This window comes from Diabrotica virgifera, chromosome 1 (genome assembly GCF_917563875.1).
Source record: "Diabrotica virgifera virgifera chromosome 1, PGI_DIABVI_V3a".
In the NCBI taxonomy this organism is placed as follows: Eukaryota; Metazoa; Arthropoda; class Insecta; order Coleoptera; family Chrysomelidae; genus Diabrotica; species Diabrotica virgifera.
In genome coordinates this window covers 87,748,659-87,767,863 of record NC_065443.1, presented here as the reverse complement: position 1 = coordinate 87,767,863, position 19,205 = coordinate 87,748,659, and the positions used below count along the sequence as shown (strand labels likewise).

At 33.1% G+C, this 19,205-nt stretch overlaps 1 protein-coding gene across 2 annotated transcripts in view; it reads right to left on the bottom strand.

The window, feature by feature from the left end:
• Positions 1-19,205, bottom strand: part of LOC114337066 (uncharacterized) — a 654,507-nt gene that overhangs the window by 41,158 nt on the left and 594,144 nt on the right. For both annotated transcript variants that reach the window (XM_050642021.1, XM_050642024.1), the window contains exon 5: positions 17,070-17,203. In XM_050642021.1, coding sequence (XP_050497978.1) covers positions 17,070-17,203 — 134 coding nt within the window. The remainder of the gene's footprint in view (positions 1-17,069; positions 17,204-19,205) is intronic.

The following is a 19,205-nucleotide window of genomic DNA, read 5'->3' as shown; positions in this document are numbered from 1 at the left end:
CATTTTTAACTCAAAAATATTTGAAGTTTCGATTTCCACTCCGGAAGTCGTTTTCAGAACATACCATAAGAAAATGTGTTGGAAAAGGTGTGTATATAATCGCCGGTTGTTGTCGAGGTTATGTAAATCAACATTAACAAATTGAGGTTTTAGTATATATGCTCTATAGGTACCAGCCAAATTTGGCTGAAAATATATGAGAATGGATGTTTTATTCCCTATGATACGTCAAGCTCTGATTATTCTGTGTGTTTATGCAATAATTATACGTGTTATGTGGCTCTCTGTTTATAAGTGTTTGTAAGTTATAGTTTTTCCACTCAACTTTTCCCATGCGTAACGATACATTTTCAAACAAGTTAAATCAAAAAATATAGTGAAACGTACGTCGATGTGTAGTATCGATACGTACTGTCAGAGTGTCAGTGCTCATAATTAGGAAATGGATATTATCCCGTGAACGTATTTTATAAAGTTATTTTATTGAAGTGTTTAATATTTTTTCACTATTGAGGAGATTGATGTGTAATAATTGTATTTATTAAAAGTGGTTATATTAATATGTAAATATTGATGTGATAATAAGTGGTAATCACCAGAAAATTGCTATTAGTGAAGAATGGGGTAATGAGAGCCACCCAGTTTTATTTAAATTACGCGCTTTTAAATACTTGCTGACACTGGCGACACGTTACCGACAATGCAGAGAAGCAGCGACGTCGTTGCAGATGTTTATTCAGGGTTGTTTGATCCTTGTGTGAACATAGTAGACTTTTTGCAGTAATCGTAATACACGTGGTTTACAAAATTCACGGTAAGTTGGTCCCAATATGTTTTTCTTAAAAACTATTTTATTCAAACTAAACTTAACTACCTAAAGAATAACTGCATGTGATTTGTTTTTTCTAATCACCTGATTTTGGTAGTTTTTTTCATAGGTTAAAATTTTCTAAACAAAACGGGTAATGGGAACCATTAGGCGTTTAGTGGCTTCCACTACCCCATTAGTGACTCCGATTACCCGATAACCTTCAAAATATATTTTTTTTATTGCAGATGCCGAGAAATCGAGAAAGGCAGACTGTAAAGGGTTCTTGGAGTTTAGAAGATTTACAAAGATATTCTTAACAAATCTTCACCGTTACCAGAAACACATGTGCCTGCAAAGAAAAGGGCGATAGCGAAACAACATTCTGAAATTCTTACAGTAACACTAGTATTGGAAGAAAAAGAAAAAAAGAAGCAGGATAAAAAAGAAAAACAAGAAAAGACTTAAAAAACAAAATAAAAAACACAAACGAACAAAACAAATGTAAAAATACAAACCAGAAAGCCAAAAAAACCCACAAATAAAACCGATAAACGATCAAGGGTAAAACGTCAAGTTTTTGAAGACTCAACGGATGAAGAAAATGTCAGTGATAACATAGGCGTAACCAGGATGATTCTAAGGGGGGGTTACAACTACTGGAAAGGGCGGGTTACAACTACTGGAAGGTCTCTGAGGGGTATGGTGTTATGCGTATAAAGCTCAAAGTACATCCCAATGGGGGGGTTATAACCCCAAAACCCCCTGGTTACGCCTATGAGTGATAAAGACCTTTGTGATGATAACTCGGATAATGAAGATGAAACAAATTTATGTTTTATCCGCTATGATTCTGGGAAAAGTGGCAGAACTGTGGTATCGCTGTACAACTTGTGGTCGATGGGTACATCGGCAAATTGTTCGGGGGTTGACACAGCTATAGATTATCTCTGTGACTTTTGTTTAAACAAAATGAGTTGAAAATAGTTTATTACTATTTTGTTGTGAAAATTAAAAATTTAATACCGATAAAACTTAAAATAAATTGTGGTTCTTTTTACACGACCTATTGGGGCAATTGGAGCCATTCAGTATTTTTAGTAATTTCATAAAAACTTTAACGTAACTAAATAAATTGACGCAATAATAATAGCGAAGGATATATCTTAACCTGGACCGATTTTTTATATAACCTAAAATTTGTTTTTTATTAAAGATTAAGTGGTTCCCATTCCCCCATTCTCCCCTATCGCCCTATCCTGTAAACTATTTTATGTATAAAGTTATTTTATTGAAGTGTTTAGTCCATTTCCACTATTAGGGAGATTGATGGACTCAACACTAAACATAAATATATGACCTATACTAAATATAGAACGTTATAAATAAATTAAAACCAGTCACCACAGAAAAATTAAGTTTTGTTTGTTTGTTAAAAAGATTTAATATTATGTAAGGTTGAGAAATACAAAACTATTGAGTGAATTGCATAAATGAATTATCAATATTTTTAATATATCGTAACTTTGGGGAAACAGTGACACAAGTGCAAATTTTTCACAAACCGAGTTATCAACCCTACGATATTATTAATTAATACTCATCTTTGCCTGGGGACCCAAAAGTTAGTATTGCAACTCTTCCTTTATCTAACTGAAATATAATATTTATTTTTTATAAATATAAAACCAAATATTCTTTATTGATAAATAATTAAAAGTTTATTTTTCTATAAAACCTTCTTCTTCTTCTTCCTTCTTGTATGTAGGCTTTAAAGCCTGTTTCTTCTTCAATATTATCCTCCTAAATTGTTTAGGTTATCGCACCACCTTTTTCTTGGTCTGCCAATACTTCGTCGTCCATTTGGTGACTTATCTCGTGCTATTCGTACTATCCTATCCTCTGCCATTCTACTAATGTGTTCGTTCCTGTGTAACGAACCTGTTTCCTGCTCCTGTTTCCGTTTTGTCACCCATCCATTTATGTCTTCTATATTGCATGATCTTCTTATGTTTTCGCTCCTCTCCCTATCCAACAGACTTTTCCCTGATATTCGTCGGAGTATTTTCATCTCTGTTGTTTCTAGTAGTCGTCTCGTTTTAGATGTGTCAGGCCTTGTCTCCGCTGTGTATGTTAATATAGGTCTAATTGCTGCTTTATAGATTCTTGCTTTTGTGTCTTGTCTTAAGTGTTTGTTCTTCCAGATTGTGTCATTAAGAGATCCCGCCGCTTTACTTGCTTTTAAGCTTTGTTGTCGTACTTCCTCTTCAACATCTCCGTAACTGGTTATATCAATTCCCAGATATCTAAACCTTGCTTCCTGCTTTATTATTTTCCCATCAATTTCGATTTTACATCGTAGTGGGTATTTAGATGTTGTCATACATTTGGTTTTTTCTGCTGATATTATCATATTGTATTTCTTGGCTGTTGTATTAAAGATGTGTGTTAATCTTTGGAGATCGTCTTCTGTCTCGGCGATTAATGCGGCGTCGTCTGCATAACACAATACTTTGATTTCTTTATTCCCCATTCTGTAACCACGACCTTTACGTACTGCTTCTATTATTTCGTCCATTATTATATTAAAGAGCAGTGGGCTTAATGAGTCACCTTGTCTGACTCCACTTTGTACTGGTATAAACTGCGTTAGTTTTCCATTTATCTTTGCCTGTATTCGATTATGAAAGTAGATGTTTTCGATGGTTTGTATAATATTGATTGGTATGTTTCTTCCATACAGTAAATGTAAGACGTCTTCGACTTGGATGCGATCGAAAGCCTTTGTCAGGTCTATAAAACATAGATATGCTGGTTTATTGTACTCAATGGCCTTTTCTGTGATTTGTCTCAGTACAAATTCGGCGTCTACGCAGGATCTTCCGGATCTGAATCCTTGTTGTTCATCTGATAAAGTTGTTGGTTTATTGATTTTGTTGGTTAGGACTTTTGTGGTTAGCTTAAGTGCGGTGTTTAGTAGATTTATACCTCTATAATTGTTGGGGTCTTCTTTGTCTCCTTTTTTGAACATTGGTATCATTATGCTGTTTCTCCATGCGTCTGGTATCTTGCAGTGCAATATTAGTTTTTGTATAAGTTTTGTCATCTCTAGGGTTATACTTTCTCCTCCGTATTTTAGAAGCTCGTTGGTTATTCCGTCTGGTCCTGGTGACTTCCTATTTTTGAGTGAATTTATGGCTACCCCTACTTCCTGAAAACTGATTTCAATTTCGTGTCTTAATTCAGGTAGGTTATTATTTTGATTATGATTTTCCTTTCCTTTAAACAGTTCCGTCAAGTATCTTTCCCATTCGTTTGCTGGTATGTTATTGTATACCTTCAATTCTGCCATTTCTTTCCGTTGGTTTCTTATGAATCTCCATATTTGTTTTTGTGTTCCGTAGAAGTCGCTTTCCATCCTTTTTGTAAACTGTTCCCAGTGTTCATTTTTTGTTCTTCTTACCAATTGCTTTGTTTCATTTCGTATTCTTCTATAGGTGTCTCTGGATTCTGGAGTGATTGATGTTTTATACTTCATATAGGCGTCTCTCTTCTCTTTACATTTGTCTTTTATTTCTTTTCTGAACCATGGTGTATTGTTGTTGTTTCTTTTGTTCAGTATGACTTTGCGTTTTCCTAGAGCTTCTGTTGCTGCCTCTTCAATATTGTTTTTAATTTTCTCCCAGCTCGCGTTTATATCTTCGATGTCGTCTATCTGCTTCAGCTGTATCTTCTGTGCTAGCCTCCTTTGGTACATTTCTTTGGTAGAATCGTTCCACAGTGATTCTACATTGAATTTTTCCTCGGTGATTTCCTGTGGAAAATGTTTTGGTGTTAGTTTCATTCTTATTTTTGCTAGGACTAATTTGTGTTCACTCCCTGCGTCTGCTGAGTTTAAAGTTCGAATATCTATAAAACCAAATAATTGAATAAAACCGTAAACATTGAAAATTATAGCGTCAAAATTCATAAGCTATCAAAGACATTCCCTATTGTTTATCCTTGTTGAACTTATAGTGATTTCTCTGGACAAGCGGCTTAATTTTGCGATACTATTTTCTGCGAGGTAAAAAGAGACCTAGCTTCTTCTTAAAGTTCCATCTTCTAGCGGAGGTTGGATATCATAAAGGCTATGGCGACTTTGTTGGCTGCTGCTCTGAACAGTTGTAATGAACTACAGTTAAACCATTCTCTAAGGTTCCTCAGCCAGGAGATGCGTCTTCTATGCTTCTTCTTCCTTAGATCCTTCCTTGCATAATAACTCTCAGCAGCTCATATTTCTCTCCTCTGGTAATGTGACCCAAATATTCTAGTTTTCTTGTTTTTATACTGTTCAAAATTTCTAACTCCTTATTTAAACGTCGTAGCACTTCAACATTGGTAATCCTTTGAACCCACTGAATTTTCAACATTCTTCTGTAACACCACATTTCTAACGCTTCTATTTTTCTTATGTGTTGCCTTTTCAATGTCCAAGCTTTCATTCCGTATAGTAATATAGAAAATGTGTAGCATCTTAGAGCCCTCAATCTGAGAGGCAACTGAAGGTCTTTGTTTGTAAGCAGTGTCTTCATTTTTATAAATGCTTGCCTTGCAGTTTCAATTCGGACTTTAATTTCTTTGCTTTGGTCATTTTTGTCATCAACCCAGGTTCCCAGATATTTGTATGTCTTTACTTTTTCTATTTGAGTTTGCTCTAGTATTAACCTTTCATTTCCATGTTGTGTTTTTGAGACAATCATAAATTTAGTTTTTTTCTTGTTTATTTTGAGTCCATCCATATCGAATGTAATAATCGTTAATTCTATTTAACAATTCTTGTAGCGACTCCAGGGTGTCTGCATTATAACGGTGTCATCAGCGAATCTTATGTTATTTACTATTCTTCCGTTTATAGAGATTCCATCACTTAGTTCCGCTATCGCTTCCTGAAATATGGATTCACTGTACACGTTAAACAGTAGTGGCGACAGTACATAACCCTGTCTTACCCCTCTCTTTATATCAATATTCTCGGACTCTTGTTCGTCTATCTTTATATTGGCCTTTTGATTCCAATACAGATTGATGATAATTCGTAAGTCTCGTCTGTCTATATCTCTGTTTTTCAATAATTCTATTAGTTGTTTATGTCGGACTCTGTCGAACGCTTTTTCGAAGTCGATGAAACAGGATTAAATATCCAGGTTCATATCTAAGCATCTTTGAGAGAGGATGCAAACAATGCCTCTCTTGTTCCAAGTCCTTTGCGGAACCCAAATTGGGTATCATCCACATCATTTTCTAGCTTTCTGAATAATCCTCCATGAATCACCTTTAAAAATATTTTGAGATCTAGCATAAAATGTTATTCGTGGGTAATTTCATGCATGGGAAAGGATAGCGTGGAAAAACTATATCAGTTATTCAGGTATAAATTGTAAGAACAATTTTTGTGGAGATCAAGAATGACGCAACTGTAGATAGGGTTGAAAATGGGGGAATTAAATTAAGATAATGAAATTAGAACCAATAGGGATGAAACTAAAAGCCATCATTGATAAAGGCCATACCGATGCTCCTGGACGGTTACTCCGCGTTTAATCCCTATTTTAAATATTTAAAAATCGTTTTTTTGCTCTCCTGAAAAAGTTGGCTTTTTGCAGTTACGTCATTCTTATTCCGGACCGGCAATATTTCCTTCTGAATATATCTCAATTTATTAGTCCGTTTACTTTATTTCATCATCATCAGTAGCTCGACAACCCTTTTTGGGTCCTGGCTTGTTCTAGGATTTTCCGCCATTCTGTTCTGTTCCTTGCTTTTTTCTTCCAGTGGGTAATCTGAAGTGTTTTCAGATCTTGTTCCACTTGTTCCATGTATCTAAGTTTGGGTCTTCCCTTTGACCTTCTCCCTACTGGTGTTTGCTTCATTATGTGTTTTGGTGTTTCGGTCTCCAACATTCGTTCAACATGGCCCATCCAGCGCAGACGTCCGATCTTTATATATGTTATGACGTCGGGTTCGTTGTATGCTGCGTATAGTTCAAAATTATATCTTCTGCGCCATACGCCATTTTCTTTCAGCCCCTTATATATGTGTCTAAGGATTTTTCGTTCAAACCTACCTAATAAGTTCTCATCGCTTTTCGTCAGTGTCCATGTCTCTGATCCATATATAAGGACCGGTTTTATCAGGGTTTTGTATATTTTGCACCTCTTTTTTGTCCTGTGATTATTTTCCATATTTCTATTTATGTTCCGTAGAAATTGTTCCATCTGTTTTGAGAAGTTCTCCCAGTGGTGCCCTAAAAAGTCTTTCTCCACATTTTGTCCTCATTTCCTCTCTAAACCCTGTTTTTTTTATCTGTCTGATTTGTTACTTTTCTCTTTCCAATTGATTCTGTTGCTGTGTTGACAACATTATTTCTTAATTTATCCCAGCTTTCCTCGATGCTGTGGCTTTCTTAGATTTTATTTAATGTCTATCTGCCCTTAAATATTCTGATAGAAAATATTCCTATGCATCCCGTGGTAAATTTTGCATATAAGAAAAGATAGTACCTATGTATTGTTATGATCTGCTTTCTATTACTTTTATATTAATTAGTATTTATTTGATTAATTATTTAATTGTCGCAAATCATACATAAAAGTATTAAGAAAAAATCTCAGGGTGCCTTTTGTCATAAAAAATTTAATTAAATTCTCTTAGGCTATACTTATCCTCTCTCGTGGCTTCAGTATCTCTTAGTTGATCCTTATCGGGCTAAACTAGGAAAAGGAAATAAATAGAAATATCACAAATAAACACATACAAATACCTTTATTATCAAAAGCAATGTTCTGTAAATTTATCAATTAAATCCTGTGGACATAACTGTCCAAAAGAAACTTTTACCATATAAATTAAACTAATTCAAACAAATATTTATCGCTTTGTTCTTGATACCACTAATAAAAAAAGCTAAACAAACAAATTTGGTATTCGCAAAATTACTTATACTTCCTATTAAGTTTTTGAAATGTTGGAATCTTAAATTCATATGCTTTTACATAAAAAAAAATTAACTTCTGATTATAAAGAAAATCTATCACATAGGTTATTGACTGACCTTTTTGATTCACACACAATGATGTCTCCTCTTGACCCAAACAGCTCCTCCTTGTTGATTATGTTAGGCTACCAATCAAAGCCCTCTCCGTTCTCAGCAAACAATCCAGCAGGATACCAGCAACTATTTCTCCAAAACACAAGCCAGGCCTCTTTTTGCCAGTACTCGTTCAATAAACTCCAAAACTCTCTCCTCTCTTTCTCTCAACAATAATCTCCTGAGACCCAAATATCTTTTTTACTTGGTGTCACAAATAATTTTAATAACGATAATTCTTGTAACTTACTCTCTTGGACTTTACAGAATCAAAGAAGTATTTTTTCTCGATTTGATTTATCTCTCGTTCCACTTTTCAGCTACTCTCACTATCAAAACAACCACTAGTACTTGCTTCTGAACTACTCACGAAAACTTTTGACTGCTCTTCTCGGATGCCGATAACACAATAATCTTTCTTTTCCAAACTGTCTCAACATTCCAACCTCTCTTTCCCCCTTCCAAATTGCCAAGCCAATCAGAAACATTTCTCTTTTTCATTCGAAATCCCAGCCATTCTTTCAAATAATCCTTAAAATTAAAATTCCAAATCTCTCTACCTTTTTTTCTAAAAACTAATAATTACAGTTACCTGTGGTTTTACCTTTCTCGTAATAACAAAACAATCTTTTTAAATTATAATCCTAAATAAATGTTCCTTTCACTTTACTTATTTACAAATATCTTTAATTCTTCATGGAAAAACTCATTAAGGAGAAACCTACTACGTGAAAGCTAACTTCTAATAAATATTTACAAATCAATATACAGGGTGTATCAAATTTATGTGCCCGCGTTATATTAAAAAAATTAAATTTTTTTCCATCTTTGATTGCCAAAATAATACACAATAGTATACCACAACTATACTAACAAATATACTCCAAAAACTCCAAAATAAGGGGGAAATATTTCCAAAATAGTTTATAACTGAATTATTTAAATTTCCTTTCCAAGACTTTAATAAAAATCGCAGTATTATCATGATTGATACGGCATTATATATAGTCAATTTTTTCTGCACGTTCCTTACAATAAAAGCAAACAAGTCAAAAGGAGCTAAAATGTAAATAAAACTCAATGTTTACAATGCACTACACTTGTTTTCAGTACATTCGTTACTGACATACGAGTATGTATATTTAAATATGCGTACATTATTTGTTTAGAAACGAAGCAATCTGCTTGCCTGAAGATAGAAACCGGAAACAATGCAGAGTAGCTGTATTATGAGTGTCTCTAACAAAGAAATTACGCAAAAGCAAATAATGAACACAGATAATAATTGTTCTTGGGGTAATTTACAACATGTGCGATATTTTCGAATAACAAATTTTGCAATATGTATGCTCTTATAAAATATGTAAATAAAAATATTCAACTTTTATAAAAATTAAATGAAGTGACAAAAGATATTAAAGAATTAATTATTATAACAACTATGTCTATGCACAAAAAGGGAAATAGAACTGATTATTTCATTCATAGGAGATTCTGACCAATAGAAAGATACAGAAATACAAATTAAAGTGATAATTTTTAATAATATCCCGTCGTCAAATATATTACGTCAGATGCCCTTCGTTGCTACGAAAAATACATTCAGTGACATTAATGACAATTACTGTTTTAAAAGTTATAAAAGTGATGACTTTCAACCGTCAAATGTTTATAACAAATCTGTGTTTAACTGTAGTAACTGTAGTACTTACATAAATAAATTACAATAAAATTTTGGTTTTGAACAGTTTTATTCATGAAATAATCGCAGCAAATTGCACTCGATCTCCAAAATGATTATCGAATTGTTTCCCTCGTGCCACTTTGACATAATTTCACTCCCATTCGGGTCGTGAAATTAAAACTGTCAAAGTGTCACTCGGAAAAAATTCGATAATTTTAGAGCCCTTCTGCAATTACTACTGATAATTCAGTCAATTTGTACTCTACGAGCCCTTTAGTGAGAGAGTTTTGGGGTAGTTCTGGCATTTTGGGCTGCTGAAGCCGAATATGAGGTTTGCCGACAAAATTTTCGCGACGGAACATTGAGTAAATTGCGAAAAAAGCGAAAAATTTCTGCTTTTCACGCTTTTTTACTTAAATCTCGAAAACTATTAACTTTTAGGAAATGGTCTGTTAACAGAAATTAAAGTACAAAATTCTCTACAAATATCATTATCTACTTTTTTTTCAGACCAACCGTTCGGTCTAAAGTGCAAGTTGAAAATTGACAATTTTTAACGGTCTCTGCAAAACCCACTTTTTACATTTCAAAACTTTATTTTTTATTAGAATGCTGTCATTTGATAAATTTCTCCTAGTTTTCTGCACAAATAATTAAAAAGAAAAAAAGGTCTAAATTGTACAAATTCAGTATAACAAAACTTCACAATCACTTCGATGGCATCGTGTCCTGGCTCAGAGTCTGATTGCTCCATCGTCAGCTTCAGGGGTCGTTCTCCTGGAAAATGAAAGAGGTAGTGAGATACTGACTTCTGATCATAATATATCAAGGAAAAATGAATGATTAAGAAATAACTTATGAGATTCTACATACCTCTGTCCCTTTCTTCAGTCTCTTCTACGTCTATATCAAAGCTATTTTCCCGGAGCTCAATGTTGTCACACAGGCCTTCGCATGATGTGAAAATCGGAGAACAATGGAGACCCGCTTTCCTGCATCCACAATTGCGTTGGCAGCCCTTTTTACATTTACAAAAAATATACCGTAGTAGTGAGTTTGGTGTCGGGTTCAAAGTGCTTGGCACTGGATCTTTTTGTTGCTCGTCAAGTGTGGCTTGATATAAAGATAAACATTGCCGCACCTGATAGTAAACTCTACGTGGACGTTCTCCTGCAGCAGATTCGGTAGGGGGTAATGAGGCAATGTTGGCCTTATTTTTGTATGATGAAGATACGTATTGCCTGTATCTCAAATCGTTCAGACTGGTCTCTTTTGTCTTCAATATAGAGCTATGCCATACGAGAAACATGTTTTCTGCTATAGCAACCGCATCCTGATGTGCATTAGGGTCTTTAAAAGCCTCCATGGTTAGGTGCAAGTCTGTGTTCTTCTGCAGGACTTTAAGGAAGTTCAGTTTCCCCTGATGAAACAACGCGGAAATAGAATGACAACCACTCATCGCATGACATGCGATCCTATATTGTAGGAATAAAATACGGTCCATTAGGATTTTTTCAGCAGCCAGATGAGGGTTGTAGAAGCTTTGCGAAACCTTTTCTTTTCTTTGTTTCAGAAAAAATATATTTTTTGTGTTAGGACTACACAGACCAATCAACATGACTAGAAGGTTGATATATATTCCCCCACCAGTGTCACATGTTCACTGGACGGTGCCATCTCAAGAGCTGTCGTAATAATTAGAATATCAGCATCCTCCACAGAATGGAGGATATAAATTTATCAAATGACAGCATTCTAATAAAAAATTAAGTTTTGGAATGTAAAAAGTGGGTTTTGCAGAGACCGTTAAAAATTGGCAATTTTCAACTTGCACTTTAGACCGAACGGTTCGTCTGAAAAAAGTAAATAGTGATATTTTTAGAGAATTTTAAGTACTCCAATTTCTGTAAACAGACCATTTACTAAAAGTTAATAGTTTTCGAGATTTAAGCAAAAAAGCCGGAAAAAGCAGACATTTTTCGCTTTTTTTGCGATTTACTCAATGTTCCGTCACGAAATTTTGTCCACAAACCTCATATTCGGATTCAGCAGCCCAAAATACATACATAACGAAAGAAATCAGAACTACCCCAAAACTTTCCTAGTCAAAACACAATTTGATTGAATTATGAATGCGCAATATAAAAGAATACCCTTGGTAACGGTAATACACAAGGTGCTTGCGATATTAATCAAAAAGAAGAGTCTAGAAAAATACCACTTAAGATTTCGTAAGGGAAGATCAACAACGAATCAAATTTGTATGTTTAAGAAAATCTTGATCAATTGCTATGCATACAACATTCCAGCACATATATACTGTTTATTGATTACAAGGATGCTTAGGATACAATAGACAGAAATAAAGTAATAGAAACGCTAAAAGAGTTCCAAGTACCAAAAAATAATAAGATTAGTAAAAATGACATTTAGAAAAACCATTTGTGCTGTAAAATACAATGGTACAGTCTCAGAAGTATTCGAAATGAAAAAAGGGTTTTGTTAAGGAGATCCATTGTCGACTTTGTTATTCAGTATAGCTCTGGAAAAAATTGTGGTTGATAGTGGGATAAATAAGTCCGAAAGTCTTTTTTACAAGGAACACCAATGCCTGGCGTATGCCGATGATGAGGTTCTCATTGCAAACAGTGGAGAAGAACTGGAAAGTGGCAAGCAAGTACGGCAAAATACTGTTTCGGGATAAAGCTAATGGCTTGATTACACGTAACGAATACAGTGGCGAGACAGTAAACTGTTACTAGGCCGAGACAGTGGTGAAGGTAAGAGATGGTTTATACGTATTTGGCAATTTTTGAATTTGGAGGCGAGTCAGTTCAGTTTCGATTCACAAAGACAAGGGGTAGTGTACTTATGGATCGTAAAGCTAACATTAAAAATATATCAAAGGGCTTATACCACTACTTATACACGAATTGACGGATAAATTATGAGAAGGAGATAAGCGTCTTTGGACTATAGACAATGGATTTTAAGAAGACCAAATCTCCTGCTACCGATTTCTTCGATTCATTAATTTTTTTATTTCTTGTCTATATGTCAAATTTAAATTTTTTATTTTATTTGACCTCTTGAGTTTTAAAACCAACAATATTTATTTCTTCTACCATCGATAAATATGCTGCATCGCGTTTTTGTTTCCAAAGAATTAAAATTTCATAAGCACTGTGTGTGTGTGACTTATCTATAGAATTGAACTAAACTTTATTGTCCTTTCTGAGTTCCATTTGTTAGCTATTTTTGAGAATCACACATCACATTGATTAACACAAGTCGTCTCCACTAATGAAGTGGTATTATGCACAGTTACATAGCGAGTGTTGTTTACACATACCGAGTGGATTGGCAAGTACAGTCGAACCCGCTTATTAGAATCCCTGTTATAGGAATATCCCGGTTTATGGAATATAAATTCAAGTTCCCGAAACATTTCCATTTACTCCTTAATAAATTTATCTGTTTATTGGAACAGGATCTAACTAGATAATACCGCTTATTAGCATATTTTGCAGGTCAAAGAATATTTTTTTTTACAATTTACTAAAAATTTAAATTATGTTTGGTATTATGGTTTGTCGTCAACGGCCGGTAGTGCTGGATTAGATATTATTAGGGTAATAAATATTTATTACTTTGTTAGGAATACCAATTCGATCTTTAGCATAGCCGACAAAAGCATGGGTCATAAAATAATTTTTATTTGTCTACACAAAGGCACTGTTGCCTGTTATAAAATTGTTAGAAGCAGTTTAGTTAGAATTCACTCAGAGAGTACCTACTTGTTTGTAAGATGGAATTATGGCTTTGTTAAATTCGAAAAGAAGAGAAAAGAACAAGAATGTAACAATCCATTTCTTGACGCCAATAAAACTTCTATTCAACCAATGGATTAAGGATGACCACACGGATTAACAACGAAAAAGCTATAATTACCAATAATTTCTCAAGAAAAAAAAGTAATTTTGTTATATAGGTATGCATTTTAATAAGAAAATATTTACATATCTACATGTTGCATACATTTCATATTAATTATATAATGTATTCATTCACATACATGTAATGTAATTTGGTATTTAACACATACATAGATAAGTACTAGTTACACTACTGTATTATTGACGTAAAAAGACCTAAAACCATTTACATACACTGAATATGTAGGTACATATAATATGATATACATATTGGCATAGTATGTAATAAAACTACATATTGGCATAGTATGTAAAACTACACATTGGCACAGTATGTAAATAATATTATTACGTATATTCGGTAACACTTATTTCGACTAGCCACCAATGATCGGTTATTAGAATATCCCGGTTATAAGAATATTTTTGCCTTGCACAAAGGCTATTCCAATAAGCGAATTCGACTGTATACGATTGAAGGGTGGGAGGTCGAAGACCCGGCCTAGCAAATAGAACAAGATCCGAGTGACTGTCTCGCCATATGACTGGGTCGAGTGCTCGGCCAAGTACTCGTTAATATGTTTATACCAAACGAGCACTCGCCCGAGAATACTGTCTCGCCACTGTACTCGTTACGTGTAATCAAGCCATTAGATTGGACTGAGAGTGAATATAAATAAATAAAAGTACATAGAAATTGTCAGCAAAAAATAAAGAAAGAGCATGGGACACTTTAAAGCAGAGGTGGAGGAGGGATTAGAGGTATAATTTGAGAGGGTGGACGAATATATGTATTTAAGTACACTTAAGAAGATGAGTACACTTATGAATAATGAGAAGAATAGGTAGATATACTTTAGAAGGTGTCATATTTCATATTTTTCTAAAAACTAAAATAAGCAGTTCTGATTTTAAAAGCTAGCTGTTAATTAAAAAAAGTATTGGTATTTTTGAGATAATTATTAAACTAAATAAGCACTTAACATTTTTCTTATCTTAGCATATGGCTGAATTAATTTTTTAATAAAAAAACGCCAGTTGAGTTTACATGAATAAGTGCCCCTTAAAATATATTTGGTAGCAACAAAAACGAGATCTGGTGAACATGACATGGTCTTATCAGCAGAATCATAGATTACTTAATCTCAAAATTAATATAAACATCAAATATCAATGTTTGTTGTTATAAATATATTTAAATATTACTCAAGAAAATTATAAATCGCCACAGGAGAACTGTGAACAAGGACAAGAGATTCAGGAATCCAATCGTCTCAGTGAGAACATGTCTGGAGTTGATATAATTAAACCAGATTAAAATCTCCTTTGCAGAAAAGTATAACTTAAGTTTGAAAAAGTTCTGTAAACAAATTTAAAAAATACGACATGGAATATATAGGTCTGGATCCGCGTGTCAAACAAAGTTTACAGCAAGCTGAAAATTTTTTAATATATTAATGGTGTCTAGCCGGACAAACTTTGATGTACGGGAACACTGGAACAGGGGAGTTTTAATTGTGGAACAGGTTACTGGTTTTGAACGTCAGACTACAAAAATGTCCGATGTATTTTGTCGTACAAAACTTCCAATTGATTTGTTACCCTTTCATTAAACTCTCATGCAAAAATCAGATTGCTATTTACCACCAATATAATTTCTGTCATTTGACATATTCTACGTGTCGGACTTACTAAAATGCCCAACATATTTGTCGGACAAACATTTTTTCATATATTGTATAAAATTTGCTATTGAAAAAAACTTAAAAACAACCTGCTAGTTTTCACAATCATAAACTTTTCCAGACGACACCTTCTAAAATTGAAATCACGTTCACAATTAAAACTTCCCCTGTTCCAGTGTTTCCATACATCAAAGTTTGTCCGACTAGACACCGTTAAGCTATTAACAAATTTTCAGCTTGCTTCATCAACTCTTTTTTGGTACGCGGGATCCAGGCCTAATATTTAAAGCATAAAATACAAAATCATATATAGTGCAGAAAGCCACTGCGCATCCCTAGGAAAAATATTCTAATTCTAGGAAAAACTCTACGGGATTTCATCAATCGATGTTTAAAGAATATCCACCTACCTTGGCAACATTCAAATTTTCAGTTTTTTACATAGTTTTTGAGGGTTAAAAATGGCCGATTTCGCAATTTTTCAATTTTTAATCGCTTATATGTCAAAAACTATCAACTTTATAGAAAAGTCACTAAAGACCTTTTCTGTTTGGAATGGTCCAAAAAATCTAAAAAAATTTTGTTCCATGCAAAAAAAATAATTTTAGGAAAAAAACAAAAAAAAAACCTTTAAAAAATTTTTGACCAACCTTTGGTCCTGGCAACATGCAAATTTGTTAAAAGGGGTCCTTTTTGAGTAAGATTGCGCAAAAAATCCGAATTAGAATATTTTTCCTAGCGGATGCGCAGTGGCTTTCTGGACTAATACTGGAGAGTCTAATGCAACACAAAAAAATCAGATAATACATAAGAAGAAATTGACTAGAGCAATGTCTACGACCAGAAAGAATAAAAAAGAATTTATGGAAGAGAGGCGAAATTCGAGTTGTGGTTAAAGAGGGAAGCAACGATAAAGACACTAAAAATTAGAACATAGTTGATAATCAAAGAAAAACATCAAAAACAAAAACAATGGCTAAGAAAGCTGTGAATAAATATAAAGACTGGAGGAAAACGCGACAGGTTCAGTTTTAATACAGGTAAAATTAAAGCTGCAGCTGGTCCTACAGGCCCAAGATGCCTAACAAGAAATCAAGAGTAGCCAATAATAACTAAACAATGAAAATGGAAGCGTGGAGGAGATAGGTAGAAAATCCGTTAAAGATGTTTATCCATGATTTTAATTTATCGTAAATTAACAACCTGATAGTATCCTGTTCTTTGGCAGACCTTTGAAATGTTAGCTTGGTGACTCGCTGGTAAAAACTGTCTTATATTTAATTTAAAAACAACGTGGCCAAAATAATGCTACCTAAAGTTAAGTATAAAACTTATTAATGTTTAAATAAATAAAAGAATATCAGTGCCTTTGAAATTTTGTTTATCCTGTATGTTAGATTTGACATTTGTTCGTTTACAACTTTTCGTATACTTCTGTTCTTGAAAGATTTTACAAAAAAACTGACTTAGTTCTGTGATTTCTTATAAAAAACTGCTAAATTTCATGGTTCAGACATTAACCTTTTGTTTCAGTTTTATCTTTTTAGAGTTGAATATCTTTGTAATATGAACTGATGATGTCTGGATTCATATATGAAACATCTTCTTTAATCTCACAATAAAACACTGAAAACTTTTTGTTTTCTTTAATGAAGGATGCAGTACCCAGTATTCTTTCTTTTACTTGGTATTTGACAAGTTTAGTCAAATTTTCGTCTTAAAGGAATATTTCTACTTTTTTTGTTGTTCTTAGATGTTGTAATAAAATTGTGTTAATGAGTCTCAATACACTATCGGAATGTACTAGAAATTTAAATATTTTATTTACCTGTTGTTCATTTATATACCAGTGAAGAATTGACACGGGGTGACTTTTTCCCGATGTGCAGTTTAAGTTTATAATATCTCCAATTTGGTACTGAATTTCCACTCCTGTGATTATGGGATCCTCTTCAGGCAAGGCTGAAACAAATAATAAGCAATAAATAAATCAATTTAGACAAGGCGAAAACGGCGGGTTCGTTGAAAAAATATTCCCATGAGAATTTTTTATATAATCACATTCGTGAGACATCCCAGAATAAGGTTCAAGAAGTCGCCCATGTGAAAAGTGGTCCATTTAAAAAAAAATTTGTAATCAAATTGCAAAAATCAATTTTTTCGGCCCGACCAAATTTTTTTAGTTTTTTTGGATCATTCTGGACAAAAATATTTCTTATAATTTTTCTATAAAGTTGATCGTTTTCAAGTTATGAGCAATTTAAAATTGAAAAAAACGAAAAATGGTTATTTTCAAGGCTTAATAACTCGGTTAAAATTATTACATATTATGAAAGTCAGAAAGTAACTAAATCAAATACTAAAACCACCCCTATAAGATCCTGAAAAAATTTTTGTCATTATTGTATTACTAAGCTGTTATTTATAAGTAATAAAAATGAGCGCCATGCACGTATTAGGCTGCCGTCAATGGTGAGTGCGAGAGAGATGCCATTCCGGCAGTCAATGGTGCATCTTACTCGCACTCACATTTACAACCGCGTCAATACGATCTTACCGCTCATTGTTAATAAGTAAAAATAACAGCTTAGTAATAAGACTCAAAAATGGCCATATTCGCGTTTTTCAAATTTTAAATTGCTTATAACTCGAAAACTATCAACTTTAGAGGAACATTATTACAAGGGACCTTTTTTCCAGAATGGTCCAAAAAACATAAAAAAAAATTTAAAACAATTTATTTTTGCAATTTGATTAAAAAAATTGTTAAAAAAAATTTGGACCACTTTTCGCGAGGGCAACTTCTTGAACCTTATTCTGGGGTGTCTCACGAATGTGATTATGCAAAAAAATCTCATGGGAATATATTTTCCAACGAACCCGCCGTTTTCGGCTTGTCTAATTATTGTAAATTATTATATTAAAATCGACAAAAATACGACATTTTATACACAAATAATTTTTACAAACTGAAACCTCAGGTTTAGTGCATTCACTGAAGGTTTTCACCACCGATTTCGTTGAACCTCCATAGATTCTCATGAAAATTGGTGAGTAGTTAGAAGTTACCTCAAGAAATAAAAGTGGCATGATGCCAACTGCCGCTTTTACCCTGGGGGTGGATGCCACCCCTTCCTAAACACTTATCAAAGTACTCAGTATATGAGCTCCAAAAATGTTAATAGCATCAAAATTAAACAAGTTATGATGAAAATTAGAGAACATTTTCGAATTTTTTACGAAAAAGAGAAAAATAAAACATACGCTATTTCCACAAAAATTAAAATTTATAGTAATCTCTCTAAAAGTTCCTTTACTTTAGCATAAGTAAGGACCTCAAAAATCTTGACCGGTTTAGGAGGCATATTTTTGAAAAAATTGATTTTAAAAACTCAGAATTTTTCAAATTTTCGTAAATCTCATTTTCTTTTGGTAATAATTCAAAAAATATTCGATATACGTAAACAATGTTATAAAACCAACTTTTTGTTTTCTCAAATATTCTACTTTTTCTATTATTTTTGCAGAATAAAAATAACCGAGATAGAAGCGTTTAAATTCTAAATCTTACTGAGAGAATCATGTAAACGGGGCCTTTTAGCCTTTTATATATATTTAAAAAATAAGGAATTTAAAAAACTAAAATTAAAAATTTAATTTATGATTTTATGAAATTATACTTTAAATACTTTTGGATTAACATGATTTAAAAATTAACGGAGTTAAATATTATAAACAAAAGAGTAACATTTTTTTTTGAAACAATTTCTGGAGCATAAATTTTGAAAAAGTTTTGGAGCATAAATTTTGATTTTATTAACTTTTTCTGGGGTTCATTTGATATGTATTTCTGATTAAAAATCTTTAGTAAATATATTTTATAAAATGCATCGTTTTCCTGTTATTTAAGCTTTAATAATTAGATTTGACTACTCGCTAAAAAAAACTATTTATTAAATTATTA